At 44.4% G+C, this 19,454-nt stretch overlaps 2 protein-coding genes across 2 annotated transcripts; both read right to left on the bottom strand.

Annotated features, from left to right (window-relative positions):
* Positions 1 to 283: 283 nt before the first annotated feature.
* LOC147606771 (pentatricopeptide repeat-containing protein At3g26782, mitochondrial-like) lies at positions 284 to 4,646 on the bottom strand. The gene is made up of 2 exons (XM_086791277.1): positions 3,639 to 4,646; positions 284 to 861 (listed from the first exon to the last, which is right to left on the bottom strand). The coding sequence occupies exons 1-2, from the start codon at positions 4,644 to 4,646 to the stop codon at positions 700 to 702; spliced, it is 1,170 nt and encodes a 389-aa protein (XP_086647403.1). The 3' UTR covers positions 284 to 699.
* On the bottom strand, positions 2,092 to 14,900 carry LOC147606770 (pentatricopeptide repeat-containing protein At2g20540-like). Its single transcript, XM_086791278.1, has 3 exons — positions 14,164 to 14,900; positions 12,055 to 13,898; positions 2,092 to 4,780 (listed from the first exon to the last, which is right to left on the bottom strand). Exons 2-3 carry the CDS (start codon positions 12,379 to 12,381, stop codon positions 4,769 to 4,771), a joined length of 339 nt encoding a protein of 112 aa, XP_086647404.1. The 5' UTR covers positions 12,382 to 13,898; positions 14,164 to 14,900; the 3' UTR covers positions 2,092 to 4,768.
* Positions 14,901 to 19,454: the final 4,554 nt, after the last annotated feature.

The raw sequence follows: 19,454 nt of genomic DNA, 5'->3' as shown, positions 1-19,454 counted from the left end.
CAGTCCACAGTCATTCTCTCTAAAGAAATAAAGCAAATACTATCTCGTTATAGGGATAGGGGGCCCTTCAGTGGGTAATTCGGGACCCAATCTGGTGTACAGTTCTCATCTCTCTCTCTCATATCTCTTTAAAGTTTGAAGTACTAAAGTGGATTGCTCAACTCACAAAACTCGGGATACAGAAGACGGTGTGAGCATTTGTGTGACAGGATCTTCCAATACAAAGACTTCCGCTCCATATCACATTACAGGTGTGTAAAGACAAGAACCACTCAAAATGATGTGATTCTTTTCTCGAAGTAACACCTCTAAGATATCCTCTCACGGTTCTTTACAACCAAATCTCTGACATCTGCTGCTCTTAGTCTTGGACTGGCTTGTGCTGGAGGTTGCCCACCTCTGGATGATTCCGTTTTCACCTGGAGAGGGATGTCAGACTGCCCAGCTCTCTCGATTAAATCATGTACAGAGTCTGGACAAAGCTTCTCTCTCTGTCACAACAAGCAGCCTAAGCTTTAGAATCCAGTTATGATAAACTCCATCCGTACCATCCCAGTCTCAAATATACATACAAACATCCATCCATCCATAGGTGCATACATGTATGCATGCATAACATGGATGGAAATCCGTGTATCACAGGCTAGCATATCTATAGGGAAGAAGGAGAAATAACCAACTGGTTGTTAAGATACGTCTTCATCCACTTTGGAGTGTTAAGCTTGACCACAGCAAATAAGTAGTGAGAAATATACTAACCTTCCTCCATCTGACGTGCCAAAGAGGTGAAGGACGTGGAAGCGAGGACCACAGGATCTGTGTCAATTCCTCTGCAGCATTCGGTGTGATGCCTTGCATGTCCTGGGAACAATATACTGGCACTTGTGGCTGTGATTGATACTATATCAATCAAATTATAAAATGCTATAAGCACAAATACTTATGATAACATGCTTATGTGCACTCTCCGACTCTATTCACCGAGCACCTAGAGCATTGGACCCTTGCGCCTCTGCACCTAGAGCATCGGGGCCTTCTTCTCCAGAGACATTTGGCACCACATGCCACTGGTTTGGCTTCCCCCCAATCATTGTTTTCAGTTTTCCGACTGTTTTGGACGAGGTTGTATTACGCCTGTTTTGGTGGATTTTCTTCAGCTAATCGAAGGATCTAGTTTTCGGATTTTACAAAACGTGCTGACTCCATTTGTGTGCAAACAAATGGAGTTATGACCATTGTATACTAACTTCAATATAATAGTAAACACAAAAGCAAGATGTTTAAATCTAGAAATAATCAATCCTTCTCAAGAGTGTGATTTATCTTCTAGGAGCTATGGATCAATCATCATCAAAATAAGTATCCATACAATTCTAGGCATTATTGTGCTTTCTAGATGAACTCATGTATTTCAATTTTGTACCTCAAGATTATAAATATTTTTTAAGTTTTCTCATCTTTTAAGGGTCCCTCACTTTGTCTCTAGGAGTAACCTTTGTCTTACGTCTAAAAATTGATCAACTTGGGTGGCAACTATTAATAGAAAAAGGAGTGACTGGTATAAGATAACTAGTGTTTAGACTACATTCAACTTATGCAACAGATGGCATTTACAGTGGTAACACCCCTCCTGGGCTATAACCCAACCATAGCACCCACACCTCCCCAATAAGGAGGTGTTAGGTATGAATCTACCCACTCCCTATAAGGAAGTGATAGCATGTCCACACCCCCCCCCCCACCAAAAAAAAAAAAAGGGATCAATGCATGCTGGACCAGAAAGTACGCCTATGAGAACAAATGCCATCGGGCACTTATTTTCATCACTAGCATCTTATGTCGTTTAATGGCTTGGTCATGTGTGTGCATTGATATGAAGTAAAGGTGTGGGTAAGAAGCATCCCAAAGACAATGGAGTGTTATTCAAAAATAATAGATACATCTTTAAGAAGACATATTACAACCATGAGTTCACGACATACATGCTTGTTTCAAAATATGGATGCACAATGGACAATGCCTTCTTTCGAAAATTATAAGTTTCAAGTCACAAGACTCCATTTTCCTGAGATCTTGAATAAACTGGAAAGAGACTCAAACACACATTAAATTTTACCATCTTAAACTTGAGATCAGAGCTACACAAGAGAATAGACCGTATGCACAGTGTATTATGCTCAACTACAACTCCTTGCTCGGTCAACCTAGGCACATATTAGACAAAAGTTTCCACAAGTTCTTGGGGAGGTTTGGCCCACTAAGCTTTAAACCAACAGCAGCTACGGACTCTAAACCTCACTCAAGTGAGTGCTTGAGACATGCTGCTCAGGCATGACTATGAAAAATGTGATCAGCCACACATGCGTAGGTGCTACATCAGTGAGAAGAGAAATTAAAGCCAGTGTATGGGAATAGGTTTGAACCGCACCCACATACGCAAGGAGGAGCATGTAGGTATTCATGGTATATAAATCGTCGAGGCAATCTCTCCTTCAATGCTCTTTTTATTGGCAATGCCTATGCACAATCTTGCTCCATTCAAGTTGATAAACAAAATGTAGGGAGACTAATATAAGCAGCTCTTCAAGTTTATGATTTGAAACTAGAATAGAGAGACACTAGGCAAGCAATCGAGGTGTGGAAGGACAAAAAGCTTTATAAATACCCCTAATCTCATCCCTCCAATTCAAGGGGCATAATCCTCACGAGTGTCTTTTGGTATTCTTTTTCCATACTTTTCAATAAGGTGACACACCCTTGGCAGGAATAAGTGAAGAAACGCAAGCAATGTGCCCCATGCCTCATATTTATGGTCAAAACCCTCCTTTGGTTTGCCCCATGGTACTCCATCTCAATTCTCAGCCCACTGGCTTTACAAGTGAAAGAACTGTAACGGCCTTAATTATGAACAAGTAGCCAGATGTGAGAAAAATATGGTTCTTCAATTCATAGCTTGCCTGGTGCAGTTGGGAGGTAACCATTTGCAGACGAAGTGTCCAAAGTATGAAAGAGAGGTTTTTCTTGGCATGGCTCTTACGGTAACAGGTGTGTACTTAGCCAAAGGTTATTCTGGGCGCTTTTATAGCCATGGGCTATCCCCGCTAGTTTCTTATAATTGTGAGGTGACAGTCTTCCCCACCTCTAATATATCGACTCTAAGCACCGGCCGGGCAAGTGAATGAGACAACATTGTGATCCCTGAGACAAGAACTTTACAGGTGTCGATCACCATCGCCCTTCCCCAGCCACCCCCCCAATCCTTTTCTCCCTCTCTGACTGGAGAGTTTGATAGCACAAACCTTGGGTATGCAATTGATCAAATTTTTAAAAAGTCAGCCCCTCTTAAACAGTACGCTCACGTTGCTGTTTAGAGATCAACAGATACTGATCAGTATTGTCATACCCCTGCACATACACTGGTATTATAGCCAGCCATGCCCGCCATAAATACGTTTTGCAATACTACATGGAAGCCCGACTTTACACATGGTGGTAGTCTCCTTCTTTACATAAGACTTCTAAGAGGCTCGTGAACTGTGTTTGTCAAAATTATGCACCAATCATTTGATATTCTAGCAATCAATTCAGATTAAGTCAAGACAAGGAAAATACCCCTTTGCCTTCAGTTGCACACTGACCTGTGCAAGCTTTGCATCAATATCCATACTCGTTGGGTGACCTCTCTCTCCCCCGACAAAAGTATTTACCTTCTTGTCAACATGAATAGATGCTTCCCCTTGCTTCTTGAATGCACGGGCATGTTTTCTCCATGCTTTCAATTTGTTTGCATCCTCCCACATGCCAGCATCACTGTAAATCTCTGACATAAGCGAGTAGCTGGAAGCATCTTTGAAATCCATTTTGACTGTGTAATGGAAGCATGTTCTTCCGACAGCCACATTGCCATGGGTTTTGCAATGGCTGAGTAAGACCATGCATCCCACTATATTGGGTTTAAATGGCATAGCATGGAGTAGGTCTTCTGCCTCAACCAGGTGCCCTACACGCCCAAGCAGATCAACGATGCGGTTATAGTGATCGACTATTGGAGTGATGCCATGGTCATCCCGCATCGATTTGAAGTGGTAAAAACCCTCATGCAACATGCCAGCATTGCTGCATGCTGAGAGAATCGAGATGAATGTTACACCATTCGACCTAATACCTTCTTGTTGCATGCCCTCGAAATATTTTAGTGCTAAGTTGTAATTGTTGAGATGGGAAAATGCTGCAATCATGCCACTCCAAGTCACCTCACTGCGCTTTGGCAACCTTGCAAACACAGTACAGGCCTCCTCAAGTTTCCCACATTTGACATACATGTCGACAAGGGCACTGCCAGCATACATATTTAGGTCAGCTCCTCTCTCAATTATAAGGCAATGCACCGGCTTGGCATGATGAATAGCTGCTAAATTTGAACATGCTTTCACTGCACACACAAGTGATATAACATTATCCGGTTGCATACCCTCCTCTTGCACTAGATCGAAGATCCCAAGAGCCTCGTTATCATCCCCGTACTCCACATATACTGCCATCATTGCATTGTATGCCACGGCATTTTGCTTTTGGTAAACCATCAAACACCTTGCGTGCATCGTCAGGGCTTCCACATTTGGCATACATACCAATGAGCATGCCATGTAGTAACCAATAGAATGAGTCACCTTTCTGGTCTGAAAGGTCTAGAGCCCTGAGTGCCTCCGACAACCGCCCCTTCTCACAAAATCCTCTCAAGTTTCCGTCCAACCCGTGATTACCTTCACTATCTGCTACCCTGCATAAATCAGGACACAAGCTAAGGTAATGCCAACATATACTAACCAGGGGTTACAGTTGTGTAAAGACAAGAACCACTCAAAATGATGTGATTCTTTTCTCGAAGTAACACCTGTAAGATATCCTCTCACGGTTCTTTACAACCAAATCTCTGACATCTGCTGCTCTTAGTCCTGGACTGGCTTGTGCTGGAGGTTGCCCACCTCCGGATGATTCCGTTTTCACCTGGAGAGGGATGTCAGACTGCCCAGCTCTCTCGATTAAATCTTGTACAGAGTCTGGACAAAGCTTCTCTCTCTGTCACAACAAGCAGCCTAAGCTTTAGAATCAAGTTATGATAAACTCCATCCGTACCATCCCAGTCTCATATATACATACAAACATCCATCCATCCATAGGTGCATACATGTATGCATGCAAAACATGGATGGAAATCCGTGTATCACAGGCTAGCGTATCTGTAGGGGAGAAGGAGAAATAACCAACTGGTTGTTAAGATACGTCTTAATCCACTTTGGAGTGTTAAGCTTGACCACAGCAAATAAGTAGTGAGAAATATACTAACCTTGCTCCATCTGACGTGCCAAAGAGGTGAAGGACGTGGAAGCGAGGACCACAGGATCTGTGTCAATTCCTCTGCAGCATTCACTGTGATGCCTTGCATGTCCTGGGAACAATATACTGGCACTCGTGGCTGTGATTGATACTATATCAATCAAATTATAAAATGCTTTTTTTTTTTTTGAGAAAACGATCCTTCTATTAGTTAATGAGAAAACGCCATAAGGCTACAAAGCTCACCTCGCAAGGAGGGATAAAAAACACAGTGAACACCTGAGCTCCACCCCCGTGGCTGGCCGCTCTCTGGGGGGGGGGGCTACCTAGTAGTACATGTGGGAGGTGAGAAAAGCCAAACTGGAGGCCTATAGTGCCAAGTGACATCCTCGCCCCTCGCGGTGAGGAAAGGGCCAGGCTGCCAAGTGCGGAGGAAAGCATTGCGGCGCCCTCTCATGCGATCCGAGTCACCCTGGAGTTTCCCCCAGTGTCCTCTCAAGGTGTGAATGATGTCCACCCAGAGGGCCTGTATGACCTCCGCCGGTGGAGTCGCCTGGCGGTCAATGGCCTCCCTGCATCGGGCTCTCCATATGTGCCAAGCTGTCATGCTGCTGATCATCTCCCATCTGTGCCCGACCCCCTCCTGAGGGGCTGCCAAAGAGAAGTCTGGCGTCGGAACCACCGCCATCGCCCTGTCAGAGACCTGGATGGTCGCACTACCAGGGACGTCCTCATATCCAAGGGCCGGGCCGCTGTCCATGGCCCAAGCCACCGCACCCCACGTCACCAGCATCTCACCTGATGAGCCTGCAAAAACCATCCTGAGAGCGCGCAGCCAGACCTGCTGTGCCTGTGGGCAATCCCATAAGCAGTGCCGCTGCGACTCCTGTGCATGGCCGCACCGAGGGCAGGACGCTGGGTGTCTGCCAAAAGCTAGCCAAGCTCCCACAACCAGTCCTCTATGCGCTGTGAGCCAGAGAAAAAGCGTCACCTTCCGGGGCCGGAAGCTGGCCCAAAGGCGCTGCCAGAAGTCCCTAAGAAAGGCAGGGGAGAGCCCCTGACGCCGCCAATGCTCGGCCGCCGCCGGGGTGCTCGCTATCCTGTGCCTCTGAATCCGCCGCCCCAGCCTCGCTGTGTACTGAAAAAAGGGGATGCCTGGGCTGGTAGGGGCCGAGTAGGGATCTCGCCAAAACCACTCACCTGGATCCCACTGAAGGCGAATAAGAGGCCTGCTGTCCCAAGCCCATAATCTCCAAGAACAGTCCTCCCCTATCGAGGCCGGTGAGGGGTCTACATGCCACTGTCTCTGATGAAAGCCGACCACCCGCACCCTCTGAAGAATACAACCCTAGAGCCCATCCAAATCTAGTCGTGTCCTCTGAAGCTGGCCACCCTCTCCCACCTCGAAAGTGAGTGGGGCGACTCTCTCCGCTGTGCCGCAGACCGCTAGAAGGATCTCATGCCGAGTAAAGACACCCATCCACTGTGGAGGTGGAGGGTCCTGTACTGGGGTCCGCCACTCCCGGGGGATGGCCGCCTCAATGTCCTGTCTCATCAACTCTCTGCCCCTCATCCCACTGAGTCTCCTCTCCTGAGCCTCTAGAGGCAGCTGCTGAAAACATATCCAGTCGTCTAGGGACTGGGCTGGGCCGGAGCTCAACGGGCCCCACGACACGTGAGACCGCGATCCAACCATATGGCCACTCGGAAGTCGAATCAAGGGGTTCCAGATCAATGGCTGCCTCAGGCGCTCCTCATCGGTGCCCGGGGGAGTCTGGAAGAGTGACGGCCTCAGATGCGCCCAGGCCCTCAGAAGGCTAGCTGCAAAACGCTCCTCGAAGCCAAGGCCCACTCCTCTGGATCGCTGCTCTGTAAAGATCCACCTAATGCTGGGGGTCCAAGGGCCGCTAAGAGAAGGAGTGCAGCTGAGCATCCTGGAAACGAGAAACTCCTTCCACGGCTCAGCGCCTGGCAGGAGGCCACGAACTACCAACTTGCCAAGCAAAGCTCGGCTTTGGCAAATAGGATCAACAATGTCCAGGCCGCCTCTCTCCCTCGGCTGAGTGATCACAGCCCATGCCACCTTGGCCCTGGCGGGCCGCCCGTCGCCACCGGACCAAAGAAAGTTCCTGATGAGCCTCTGCACCTGGCCAATGCACGCCCGAGAGAAGGCCCAGCAAGAAGTGATGTACCACATGGTAGCAAGCAGAACTTGGTTGGCCACAACTACTCGGCCAGCCAGAGATAAACGAGCGGTACTCCAATACAGAAGCTTCTTCCGAATGCTCAGAAGAAGGGGGGCTATCTGCTGCTCCGGAGATATGTCAATGCCCACATAGCATCCCAAATAACGCACTGTAGTGCCGGGGGGCAGCCACTGAAAACCATCAACTGGCCTCCAAGTCGGGGGGGGCATAGAACTGACCCACAACCCACAGCATCAAATCAGCCTGCATTCAGTATCACTTCAGTCCAGAACCCCTTGCTTCAGTCAGCCCTAGGCGCCTGCCATCAGCATCAAATCAGCCTGCATTCAGTATCACTTCAGTCCCTGATTCAGCATACAACCCAGCCCCAGTTCAACGCCAGAATTCAGCACAGCAGATCTGCGTTTCTGTCCAGCCGTACAGCAGTACTCCTGCATTTCTGTCCAGCAGCATCAGTACCCCTGCGTTTCTGTCCAGCAGCATCAGTAGACCTGCGTATCGATTCAGCAGCTCCCCTACAGGTCTGCGTTTCTGTCTACAGCAGTTCTCAGCCCTGAATCAGCAGTTTGCATCAGTATCCAGCCTTCTATGCATCATCCATACATGCAGCAGTCATCTGGTTAAAGTAACACAGCATTCATAAGCATTTTCAGCATTCTAACATAGCGTAGAACAGTCCACCATCTTCTTTTCTCAGCCTTAGGTGTGCAGCCCTTCCTCATGCCCTTGGGAAGAGTGCATAGGCTCGAGATCAGTTCATCGAGGTGTTTCTACAGCCGTGTACAGATCAGCCAATCTCCGATCCTCCGAGATCTTGCGTTTGGCTTATCTACAGTCCACAGTCATTCTCTCTAAAGAAATAAAGCAAATACTATCTCGTTATAGGGATAGGGGGCCCTTCAGTGGGTAATTCGGGACCCAATCTGGTGTACAGTTCTCATCTCTCTCTCTCATATCTCTTTAAAGTTTGAAGTACTAAAGTGGATTGCTCAACTCACGAAACTCGGGATACAGAAGACGGTGTGAGCATTTGTGTGACAGGATCTTCCAATACAAAGACTTCCGCTGCATATCACATTACAGGTGTGTAAAGACAAGAACCACTCAAAATGATGTGATTCTTTTCTCGAAGTAACACCTGTAAGATATCCTCTCACGGTTCTTTACAACCAAATCTCTGACATCTGCTGCTCTTAGTCTTGGACTGGCTTGTGCTGGAGGTTGCCCACCTCTGGATGATTCCGTTTTCACCTGGAGAGGGATGTCAGACTGCCCAGCTCTCTCGATTAAATCATGTACAGAGTCTGGACAAAGCTTCTCTCTGTGTCACAACAAGCAGCCTAAGCTTTAGAATCAAGTTATGATAAACTCCATCCGTACCATCCCAGTCTCATATATACATACAAACATCCATCCATCCATAGGTGCATACATGTATGCATGCATAACATGGATGGAAATCCGTGTATCACAGGATAGCATATCTATAGGGGAGAAGGAGAAATAACCAACTGGTTGTTAAGATACGTCTTCATCCACTTTGGAGTGTTAAGCTTGACCACAGCAAATAAGTAGTGAGAAATATACTAACCTTCCTCCATCTGACGTGCCAAAGAGGTGAAGGACGTGGAAGCGAGGACCACAGGATCTGTGTCAATTCCTCTGCAGCATTCGGTGTGATGCCTTGCATGTCCTGGGAACAATATACTGGCACTTGTGGCTGAGATTGATACTATATCAATCAAATTATAAAATGCTATAAGCACAAATATTTATGATAACATGCTTATGTGCACTCTCCGACTCTATTCACCGAGCACCTAGAGCATCGGACCCTCGCGCCTCTGCACCTAGAGCATCGGGGCCTTCTTCTCCAGAGACATTTGGCACCACATGCCACTGGTTTGGCTTCCCCCCAATCATTGTTTTCAGTTGTCCGACTGTTTTGGACGAGGTTGTATTACGCCTGTTTTGGTGGATTTTCTTCAACTAATCGAAGGATCTAGTTTTGGGATTTTAAAAACGTGCTGACTCCATTTGTGTGCAAACAAATGGAGTCATGACCATTGTATACTAACTTCAATATAATAGTAATCACAAAAGCAAGATGTTTAAATCTAGAAATCATCAATCCTTCTCAAGAGTGTGATTTATCTTTAAGGAGCTATGGATCAATCATCATCAAAATAAGTATCCATACAATTCTAGGCATTATTGTGCTTTCTAGATGAACTCATGTATTTCAATTTTGTCACTGAAGCTCAAGATTATAAATATTTTTTAAGTTTTCTCATCTTTTAAGGGTCCCTCACTTTGTCTATAGGAGTAACCTTTGTCTCACGTCTAAAAATTGATCAACTTGGGTGGCAACTATTAATAGAAAAAGGAGTGACTGGTATAAGATAACTAGTGTTTAGACTACATTCAACTTATGCAACAGATGGCATTTCCAGTGGTAACACCCCTCCTGGGCTATAACCCAACGATAGCACCCACACCTCCCCAATAAGGTGTTAGGTATGAATCTACCCACTCCTTATAAGGAAGTGATAGCATGTCCACCCCCCCCCCCCCCCCAAAAAAAAAGGATCAATGCATGCTGGACCAGATAGTATACCTTTGAGAACAAATGCCATCGGGCACTTATTTTCATCACTCGCATCTTATGTCGTTTAATGGCTTGGTCATGTGTGTGCATTGATATGAAGTAAAGGTGTGGGTAAGAAGCATCCCAAAGACACATGGAGTGTTATTCAAAAATAATAGATACATCTTTAAGAAGACATATTACAACCATGAGTTCACGACATACATGCTTGTTCAAAATATGGATGCACAATGGACAATGCCTTCTTTCGAAAATTATAAGTTTCAAGTCACAAGACTCCATTTTCCTGAGATCTTGAATAAACTAGAAAGAGACTCAAACACACATTAAATTTTACCATCTTAAACTTGAGATCCGAGCTACACAAGAGAATAGACCGTATGCACAGTGTATTATGCTCAACTACAACTCCTTGCTCGGTCAACCTAGGCACATATTAGACAAAAGTTTCCACAAGTTCTTGGGGAGGTTTGGCCCACTAAGCTTTAAACCAACAGCAGCTACGGACTCTAACCTCACTCAAGTGAGTGCTTGAGACATGCTGCTCATGCATGACTATGAAAAATGTGATCAGCCACACATGCGTAGGTGCTACATCAGTGAGAAGAGAAATTAAAGCCAGTGTATGGGAATAGGTTTGAACCGCACCCACATACTCAAGGAGGAGCATGTAGGTATTCATGGTATATAAATCGTCGAGGCAATCTCTCCTTCAATGCTCTTTTTATTGGCAATGCCTATGCACAATCTTGCTCCATTCAAGTTGATAAACAAAATGTGGGGAGACTAATATAAGCAGCTCTTCAAGTTTATGATTTGAAACTAGAATAGAGAGACACTAGGCAAGCAATCGAGGTGTGGAAGGACAAAAAGCTTTATAAATACCCCTAATCTCATCCCTTCAATTCAAGGGGGATAATCCTCACGAGTGCCTTTTGGTATTCTTTCTCCATACTTTTCAATAAGGTGACACACCCTTGGTAGGAATAAGTGAAGAAACGCAAGTAATGTGCCCCATGCCTCATATGTATGGTCAAAACCCTCCTTTGGTTTGCCCCATGGTACTCCATCTCAATTCTCAGCCCACTGGTTTTACAAGTGAAAGAACTGTAACGGCCTTAATTATGAACAAGTCGCCATATGTGATAAATATGGTACTTCAATTCATAGCTTGCCTGGTGCAGTTGGGAGGTAACCACTTGCAGATGAAGTGTGCACCTCTGTAACTCAGGTGCAGTTATGTGTGATTCAAGTAATGTCCACAAGTATGAAAGAGAGGTTTTTCTTGACATGGCTCTTACGGTAACAGGTGTGTACTTAGCCAAAGGTTATTCTGGGCGCTTTTATAGCCATGGGCTATCCCCGCTAGTTTCTTATAATTGTGAGGTGACAGTCTTCCCCACCTCTAATATATCGACTCAAAGCATCGGCCGGGCAAGTGAATGAGACAACATTGTGATCCCTTAGACAGGAACTTTACAGGTGTCAATCACCATCGCCCTTCCCCAGCCACCCCCCCAGCCCTCTTCTCCCTCTCTGACTGGAGAGTTTGATAGCACAAACCTTGGGTATGCAATTGATCAAATTTTTAAAAAGTCAGCCCCTCTTAAACAGTACGCTCACGTTGCTGTTTAGAGATCAACAGATACTGATCAGTATTGTCATACCCCTGCACATACACTGGTATTATAGCCAGCCATGCCCGCCATAAATACGTTTTGCAATACTACATGGAAGCCCGACTTTACACATGGTGGTAGTCTCCTTCTTTACATAAGACTTCTAAGAGGCTCGTGAACTGTGTTTGTCAAAATTATGCACCAATCATTTGATATTCTAGCAATCAATTCAGATTAAGTCAAGACATGGAAAATACCCCTTTGCCTTCAGTTGCACACTGACCTGTGCAAGCTTTGCATCAATATCCATACTCGTTGGGTGACCTCTCTCTCCCCCGACAAAAGTATTTACCTTCTTGTCAACATGAATAGATGCTTCCCCTTGCTTCTTGAATGCACGGGCATGTTTTCTCCATGCTTTCAACTTGTTTGCATCCTCCCACATGCCAGCATCACTGTAAATCTCTGACATAAGCAAGTAGCCGGAAGCATCTCTGAAATCCATTTTGACTGTGTAATGGAAGCATGTTCTTCCAACAGCCACATTGCCATGGGTTTTGCAATGGCTGAGTAAGGCCATGCATCCCACTATATTGGGTTTAAATGGCATAGCATGGAGTAGGTCTTCTGCCTCAACCAGGTGACTACACGCCCAAGCAGATCAACGATGCGGTTATAGTGATCGACTATTGGAGTGATGCCATGGTCATCCCGCATCGATTTGAAGTGGTAAAAACCCACATGCAACATGCCAGCATTGCTGCATGCTGAGAGAATCGAGATGAATGTTACACCATTCGGCCTAATACCTTCTTGTTGCATGCCCTCGAAATATTTTAGTGCTAAGTTGTAATTGTTGAGATGGGAAAATGCTGCAATCATGCCACTCCAAGTCACCTCACTGCGCTTTGGCAACCTTGCAAACACAGTTCAGGCCTCCTCAAGTTTCCCACATTTGACATACATGTCGACAAGGGCACTGCCAGCATACATATTTAGGTCAGCTCCTCTCTCAATTACAAGGCAATGCACCAGCTTGGCATGATGAATAGCTGCTAAATTTTAACATGCTTTCACTGTACACACAAGTGATATAACATTATCTGGTTGCATACCCTCCTCTTGCATTAGATCGAAGATCCCAAGAGCCTCGTTATCATCCCCGTACTCCACACATACTGCCATCATTGCATTGTATGCCACGGCATTTTGCTTTGGTAAACCATCAAACACCTTGCGTGCATCGTCAAGGCTTCCACATTTGGCATACATACCAATGAGCATGCTGCCAACATAAGCATCCAGTTCATATCCATCTCTAATGGTATCACTATGAATCATTCTTCCATGATGCAATGATGCAATAATAGAACATGCTTTGAGGACCGCAACAAACACGTGAGCACCCGGCCACACATTCGATTGCTGCATTTGTTTATAAAGCTTGATGGCCAGCTTTCCCTGTCCCAAGTTGGCATGTGCTGAAATAATTGCACCCCATGCAAAACCATCTGGTGCTAGCAAGCTGCTAAACACCTAACGCGCTTCTAACAAGCTACCACACACGGCAAACATCCGGATCAAATGGCACACGAAGAAGGCATTTGACTGGAGCCCACTTCTGATGATGCGAGAATGCACCTCCCTCCCTATTGACAAGTCTTTTTTGTTGATGCAGCCATGTAGTAACCAATAGAATGAGTCTTCAAGCTGACCACCTTTCTGGTCTGAAAGGTCTAGAGCCCTGAGTGCCTCCGACAACCGCCCCTTCTCACAAAATCCTCTCAAGTTTCCGTCCAACCCGTGATTACCTTCACTATCTGCTACCCTGCATAAATCAGGACACAAGCTAAGGTAATGCCAACATATACTAACCAGGGGTTACAGTTGTGTAAAGACAAGAACCACTCAAAATGATGTGATTCTTTTCTCGAAGTAACACCTGTAAGATATCCTCTCACGGTTCTTTACAACCAAATCTCTGACATCTACTGCTCTTAGTCCTGGACTGGCTTGTGCTAGAGGTTGCCCACCTCAGGATGATTCCGTTTTCACCTGGAGAGGGATGTCAGACTGCCCAACTCTCTCGATTAAATCATGTAGAGAGTCTGGACAAAGCTTCTCTCTCTGTCACAAGCAGCCTAAGCTTTAGAATCCAGTTATGATAAACTCCATCCGTACCATCCCAGTCTCATATATACATACAAACATCCATCCATCCATAGGTGCATACATGTATGCATGCATAACATGGATGAAAATCTGTGTATCACAGGCTAGCGTATCTATAGGGGAGAAGGAGAAATAACCAACTAGTTGTTAAGATACGTCTTCATCCACTTTGGAGTGTTAAGCTTGACCACAGCAAATAAGTAGTGAGAAATATACTAACCTTGCTGCATCTGACGTGCCAAAGAGGTGAAGAACGTGGAAGTGAGGACCACAGGATCTGTGTCAATTCCTCTGCAGCATTCGGTGTGATGCCTTGCATGTCCTGGGAACAATATACTGGCACTTGTGGCTGTGATTGATACTATATCAATCAAATTATAAAATGCTATAAGCACAAATATTTATGATAACATGCTTATGTGCACTCTCCGACTCTATTCACCGAGCACCTAGAGCATCGGACCCTCGCGCCTCTGCACCTAGAGCATCGGGGCCTTCTTCTCCAGAGACATTTGGCACCACATGCCACTGGTTTGGCTTCCCCCAAATCATTGTTTTCAGTTTTCCGACTGTTTTGGACGAGGTTGTATTACGCCTGTTTTGGTGGATTTTCGTCAACTAATCGAAGGATCTAGTTTTGGGATTTTAAAAACGTGCTGACTCCATTTGTGTGCATTCTCCTCACTTGCAGTCCATTTTTGTGTTTTGTAAAACAAATAATCTAGTAGTTGACTCATACCTAGGCGACTAGATTATTTTACATCATATACACATCGTCAAAAAAACTACTGAGAAAACGGTGCATAGTTTCCCCTCGCCTGCAAAAATAGTATCTAGAGGGGTTTGAAACATCACAGCAAAGTGAATGCGAAATGAAAGAAGAAGAGGGAGAGCAGAAATACATGGAGATGCAAGCAAATAACAAAGTATACGATTGGAGATGAGAGGAAAGAACAAAAAAAACAACTCACATCGCCTTGAAGTTGTGGTTTTGCAAGGGAAATGCAAGGAAACGGCTGCAACGTGCCATTTTGGAAATGGAATTCACAGCTGAAACCCAAAGATGCTGATCATACGCCTAGCTGGGATCAGAGGTGGAGAGTAGCTTACACTCGCCATCAGCACAACCCCCCTCCTAGTGGCTTAGTGCTTTCACCCACCACGACATCCCCCTTGCAATCCTCAACTAAGATGGAGGGCCCGCACTCATTTTCTCAGTTTGCCATTAGGATCGACTCACTCTCTTCCCCTGTGAAGACTTCACCAGCGGCTCACTTTAGAGGATGAGGATTCTTGGCTTCTAAGTCAAAGGTCCCTTCTCTCTCTCTCTCTCTCTCTGTCCCTCCTTCCCTTTCTCCCTTCTCTCTCTCTCTCTCCTCCTTTATCCGCTCCTTCCTTTTTCTTTCTCTCTCTCCCCCTTCTCTTTCCCTTGCTCTCTTTCTCTCTCTCTCTTCAAAATTTCATTTCATTTTTCTCTCTCTCTCTCTCTCAATCAATCATCTCTCCTTGCCCTTAGAGAACAAACACTTGAAGTATGGTGGTGTTGACCCCATTTTGGGTTAACTTAGCATCTCTCCATTACATAAGAGAGATAGCATAATAAGTGCCATGAAATGGCACTATAAATGTTATAAATGGCACTATAAATGTTATAATTATGAGAACGGCTAATAATGCCACAAAACTATGTATCTTGTAAGCTTTCAATCCATCTTTCATTAAGTTTGGGCGTTCAAGTGTGAATAAGGGTCAATTTGTATAAATAACGATATTCTCATAACGAAAAGACAATCCCCCTTTGTGTCAATTGACTCTCGTCTTATCTCCTTGCACTCTTGTATCTATAGTGTGTGTGAGAGAGAGTTGAGAGGAAAGAGCTACATTCTTGGTGCATGTTCCTCTTATGCTTGTGTTCTTGATTGTGAGAGCAGAGAGGGTCCTTATATGGAGAAACACAACCTCAGGGTGATAGGTTAATGAGGAGGTAAGATAATGGAGCTAGCTAGTAATAGCATATCTTGGAATCTACATAGATATTATCTTGGATATTGGCATACCCAACGACAAATTAAGGTAAGCATTGTCCATTGCATTAGGAGAGGGATGGTGTAGAATGTAACATTTTTGGCGCCACCCGTGCCGATCGGGGACTCACCAGTCCTTTTTTTCTCTATTTGCACTCCCTATCATCTTCTTACAAATCTCTTTCCCCTTAATATAGTTGTCTAAAGCTACGTGATTGGTAGAGAAGAGAACAAGATGTGGATAAGGTTGTAAAGAAAGATGAGAAAAGAGATAAAGAAGGGTTTTTTTCATTGTTTTAGCATTTGAAGTTGTTATTTGCATTGTTTGAGAGTTAGAAAAGGAACAAAACAAGCATTTGCATCAATACTTGCAAGGTGAGAACTCTATACTCTCATGACTAGCTTGGATCTCTACCAACAACAAGGAGCTGGCCGAGAGAGTGCTTTCGATATAGCAATGCACAGAGAAGGTTCTTCTAGCCTCAGTGGATTGAGGCATAAAGAAGACTTGGTCATACGAGGCAAGGCTAGAGAGATTGAACAGGCAATGGAGGAGGGCATGCCACCTCTAAAGCCTATTCTAGAGGAGCCTTGAGAAGACCTAGCCGCTCTTGTAGCACCTCTCAGGCAACGATGACCTGTCGAGAGATAACTCAAAGTAGACTTACACCAAGGCTGAAGTAGATGTAATGTTAAGAACCCTAGAGTTCTACGAATACATAAGAGGCATGTTGTTTATAACAAGGGAACCTGAGAGGAGCAGTCTTGGTAGATGATGATGTAAATAGGAGTAGTCTTGGTAGATGATGATGTAAACAGAAGTGTGGGAGCTGTTCCAATACCACTTGACCCAAGGATACATGTAAATTGACATGATGGAGCCACAAGAGGCCGAGGCAGGGGTGGGACAGCTATAAGGAGGATGACGTATGATGAGGCCCCACTATGGGAGTCAATTGGAGTAGCCCTTGAGTTGCAACACTTGATGTCCGCCGCTACTGCCACCCACTTGACCTATTAAGGATGGCCGAAGAAAAAGGAAGGGGGATTGCTAGGGAGTTACCGCACCTGCACCGCAAAGAGCAGCACCAGATAAGCCTAATCATGTGGCAAGATTAATCTCAAAATTTTTAGGTGACAGTGATGCCATCCAACACCTAGAGATATTCAAATCAGTGTGCGACCAAACAAAAATATTTACATTCTCCCTTATGCTAGAAGGGAAGGCATGCCAATGGTATTGATCGCTTAAGCCGGATGGTAGGATTAATTTTGCATAGCTTAAGAGTGTGTTCGTACCTAGTTTTGCACGAAGCGAAGATAAGTGGAGCCCTATGGCTCAATTATACAACATCAAGCAAGAGGAGCATGAGTCTATGATGAGAGATTACATCTCACATTTGAAAAATCTAAACTCAAGGTGTAATCCTAGGGAGAGGTTGACAAATGAACAATTGTTTCCATGCTTCTGTGTACGGGAGTAAGGGATACTAAGATACATGACTACTTGTTGTTGACTAAGCCAACATTGCTTGATGATTGTTATAAGCTAGCCATCGACTTTTAGGATAGTATGCTTGACCACAACCTGATGACACTAACTCGGGTCGTACAAGCAGCACTAAAAAAACAAATAAAGGATATGACTCTAGATGAGCTAAGCACTACACTTCTAAATAAGATATAGCTAAAATAGGTAAGGGATGTACCCATAAATCAACATCTATACCCTTGTAAGATGGGAGTTGGTATGGTGCTCAATATGTCGGCAAAATCACACGAGCACGGACTGTCCTCAATTATTGAGACCTTGCCTATTTTGACTTGGGAACCATGATACAAGTGTGTGTAGATACCAACATGGCAAAACAACTACAACCTCAAGTGCCTCAATCACCTTCTGTATGGCAATAGTTATCTTTACGTGTACCACCTAGGTAAGGGCTTACACTAGGGGCAAATCGATCAATCGTGTAGAACCAAGTGAGGGGAATGTATATAGTAGCCGAAGTGTCTATACTGCTTGACCTACCACCACAACCATTGGCACCTCGCATAATACCTGTCTAATCAAATGGCCCCACTTAAAAGATTCGAGATGTCCTCATCTCGCGAGCTGGGGTAGTATCTAAGTAAATCCTCCTGTCTCTTTCAAATTGGTGTCCCCACCACTAGGTAAAAATCTTCTTTTATCTAAACATTGTTCTTAAAGAGTCTTTTATTTTATGTGCTTGGCTCGTTTTGTTGTGTCTCCAAAAGGTCTTTATTATTCTAAAGTTAATTGGCCTTATTATCCTAATTTCATGCATCCATATACCTCACATATGATATGAACCTTTGAATTCCTTATTCTATACCCCCATGTAGTATGGTACTTAATAAATTATCCTGGAAAAACATAAGGGAATCAATCCTTTACGCAATCTAATCTATGATAGCAATTTCATAATCTTAGTATCGTCTTGTAGAATACCTCTATTCATCATGCACATTACTTCACATGAATCTTGCACCAATCCTCTTCTATTTACTCATAGAAATACTTGTTGAATTCGGTTATCTTTAGCCCTGCTATCCCTATTTCTTGACCTAATTTTTGCTCTAGCTCATGATTCCTTGTAGCTAGGGGTGGGCTTGACGTTCCTCTTGAATTAGGAGACCTTTTCTTGATTAACATGGAAGGACTCATGTCCTTCTCGACACTTTCTATATAAAAACTTTATCATAGTCTCTGGCTATAATTATCGCTTCTGAAATAGAGGATGGTTTTGCATTCTTGATGAGGTTATTCAAAGATAGATTAAGCTTCCAAATGAATCGATGGAGAAGAGTTACCTCATCCATCTCTGGAGTAAATCAAAGAAGTTTAACAAAAGTCTAGTGGTATTCTTTTAGGGTCTTCCTTTCTTAGATTAGCTCCAAAAGTTCATTCATTTTATCCTCTCGAAATCCTGGAGGACAAAATCTTTCACGAAGGTGTACTTTCATGGCATCTCATAACTCATTCTAGCTCCAGTGGGTGGTTAGATTGACAACAATGCTTCTAACTTTCTAGCTCCAATGGTTAGATTGATAACAATGCTTCCAACTAATTTGGCATTTCTTACGATTTCTAGACGCGAGCAAGGGTGAGCTTGCTTCTTTCATTGTATCCATTAAAAGTTCAAAACTATCAAATACTTATCATAGCACCACATTTGAAGGCAGTCAGGGTTAATACATCTGAGATCTTCATTTTTTTGAGAATTATACATCTGGTGCCTTGGAATTGACACTTCCAAAGAATATCAGGATTAACACATCTAAGATGATTAGTTTTTTGAAAATTACACATCTAGTATCTTGGGATTAACACATTTAAGAGCATGATCCTCTGGGAATTACACATCCGATGTTAGACCCATGTTTGTCTGAGATGGGTTCAAGATCTTGGATGATCGTCCTAGTGTAAAGCATCCAATGGATGACATTCACACGTCAACTATTC

Source organism: Cibotium barometz, chromosome 56, assembly GCF_041138505.1.
Source record: "Cibotium barometz isolate CiBa-2024 chromosome 56, ASM4113850v1, whole genome shotgun sequence".
NCBI lineage: Eukaryota > Viridiplantae > Streptophyta > Polypodiopsida > Cyatheales > Cibotiaceae > Cibotium > Cibotium barometz.
The sequence above is the reverse complement of the archived record's forward strand: the minus strand, read 5'-3'. Positions and strand labels throughout refer to the sequence as shown.

What these genes read in the sequence shown, in the direction of transcription:
- LOC147606771 (XM_086791277.1), bottom strand. Translation starts at nt 4,646, where the DNA reads ATGGCATGCTCATTGGTATGTATGCCAAATGTGGAAGCCCTGACGATG. An exon ending in TTGATGCAAAGCTTGCACAG is followed by an intron (nt 862 to 3,638) that starts GTCAGTGTGCAA and finishes TATTGTTCCCAG; the next exon opens with GACATGCAAGGCATCACACC.
- LOC147606770 (XM_086791278.1), bottom strand. Translation starts at nt 12,381, where the DNA reads ATGCCATTTAAACCCAATATAGTGGGATGCATGGCCTTACTCAGCCAT.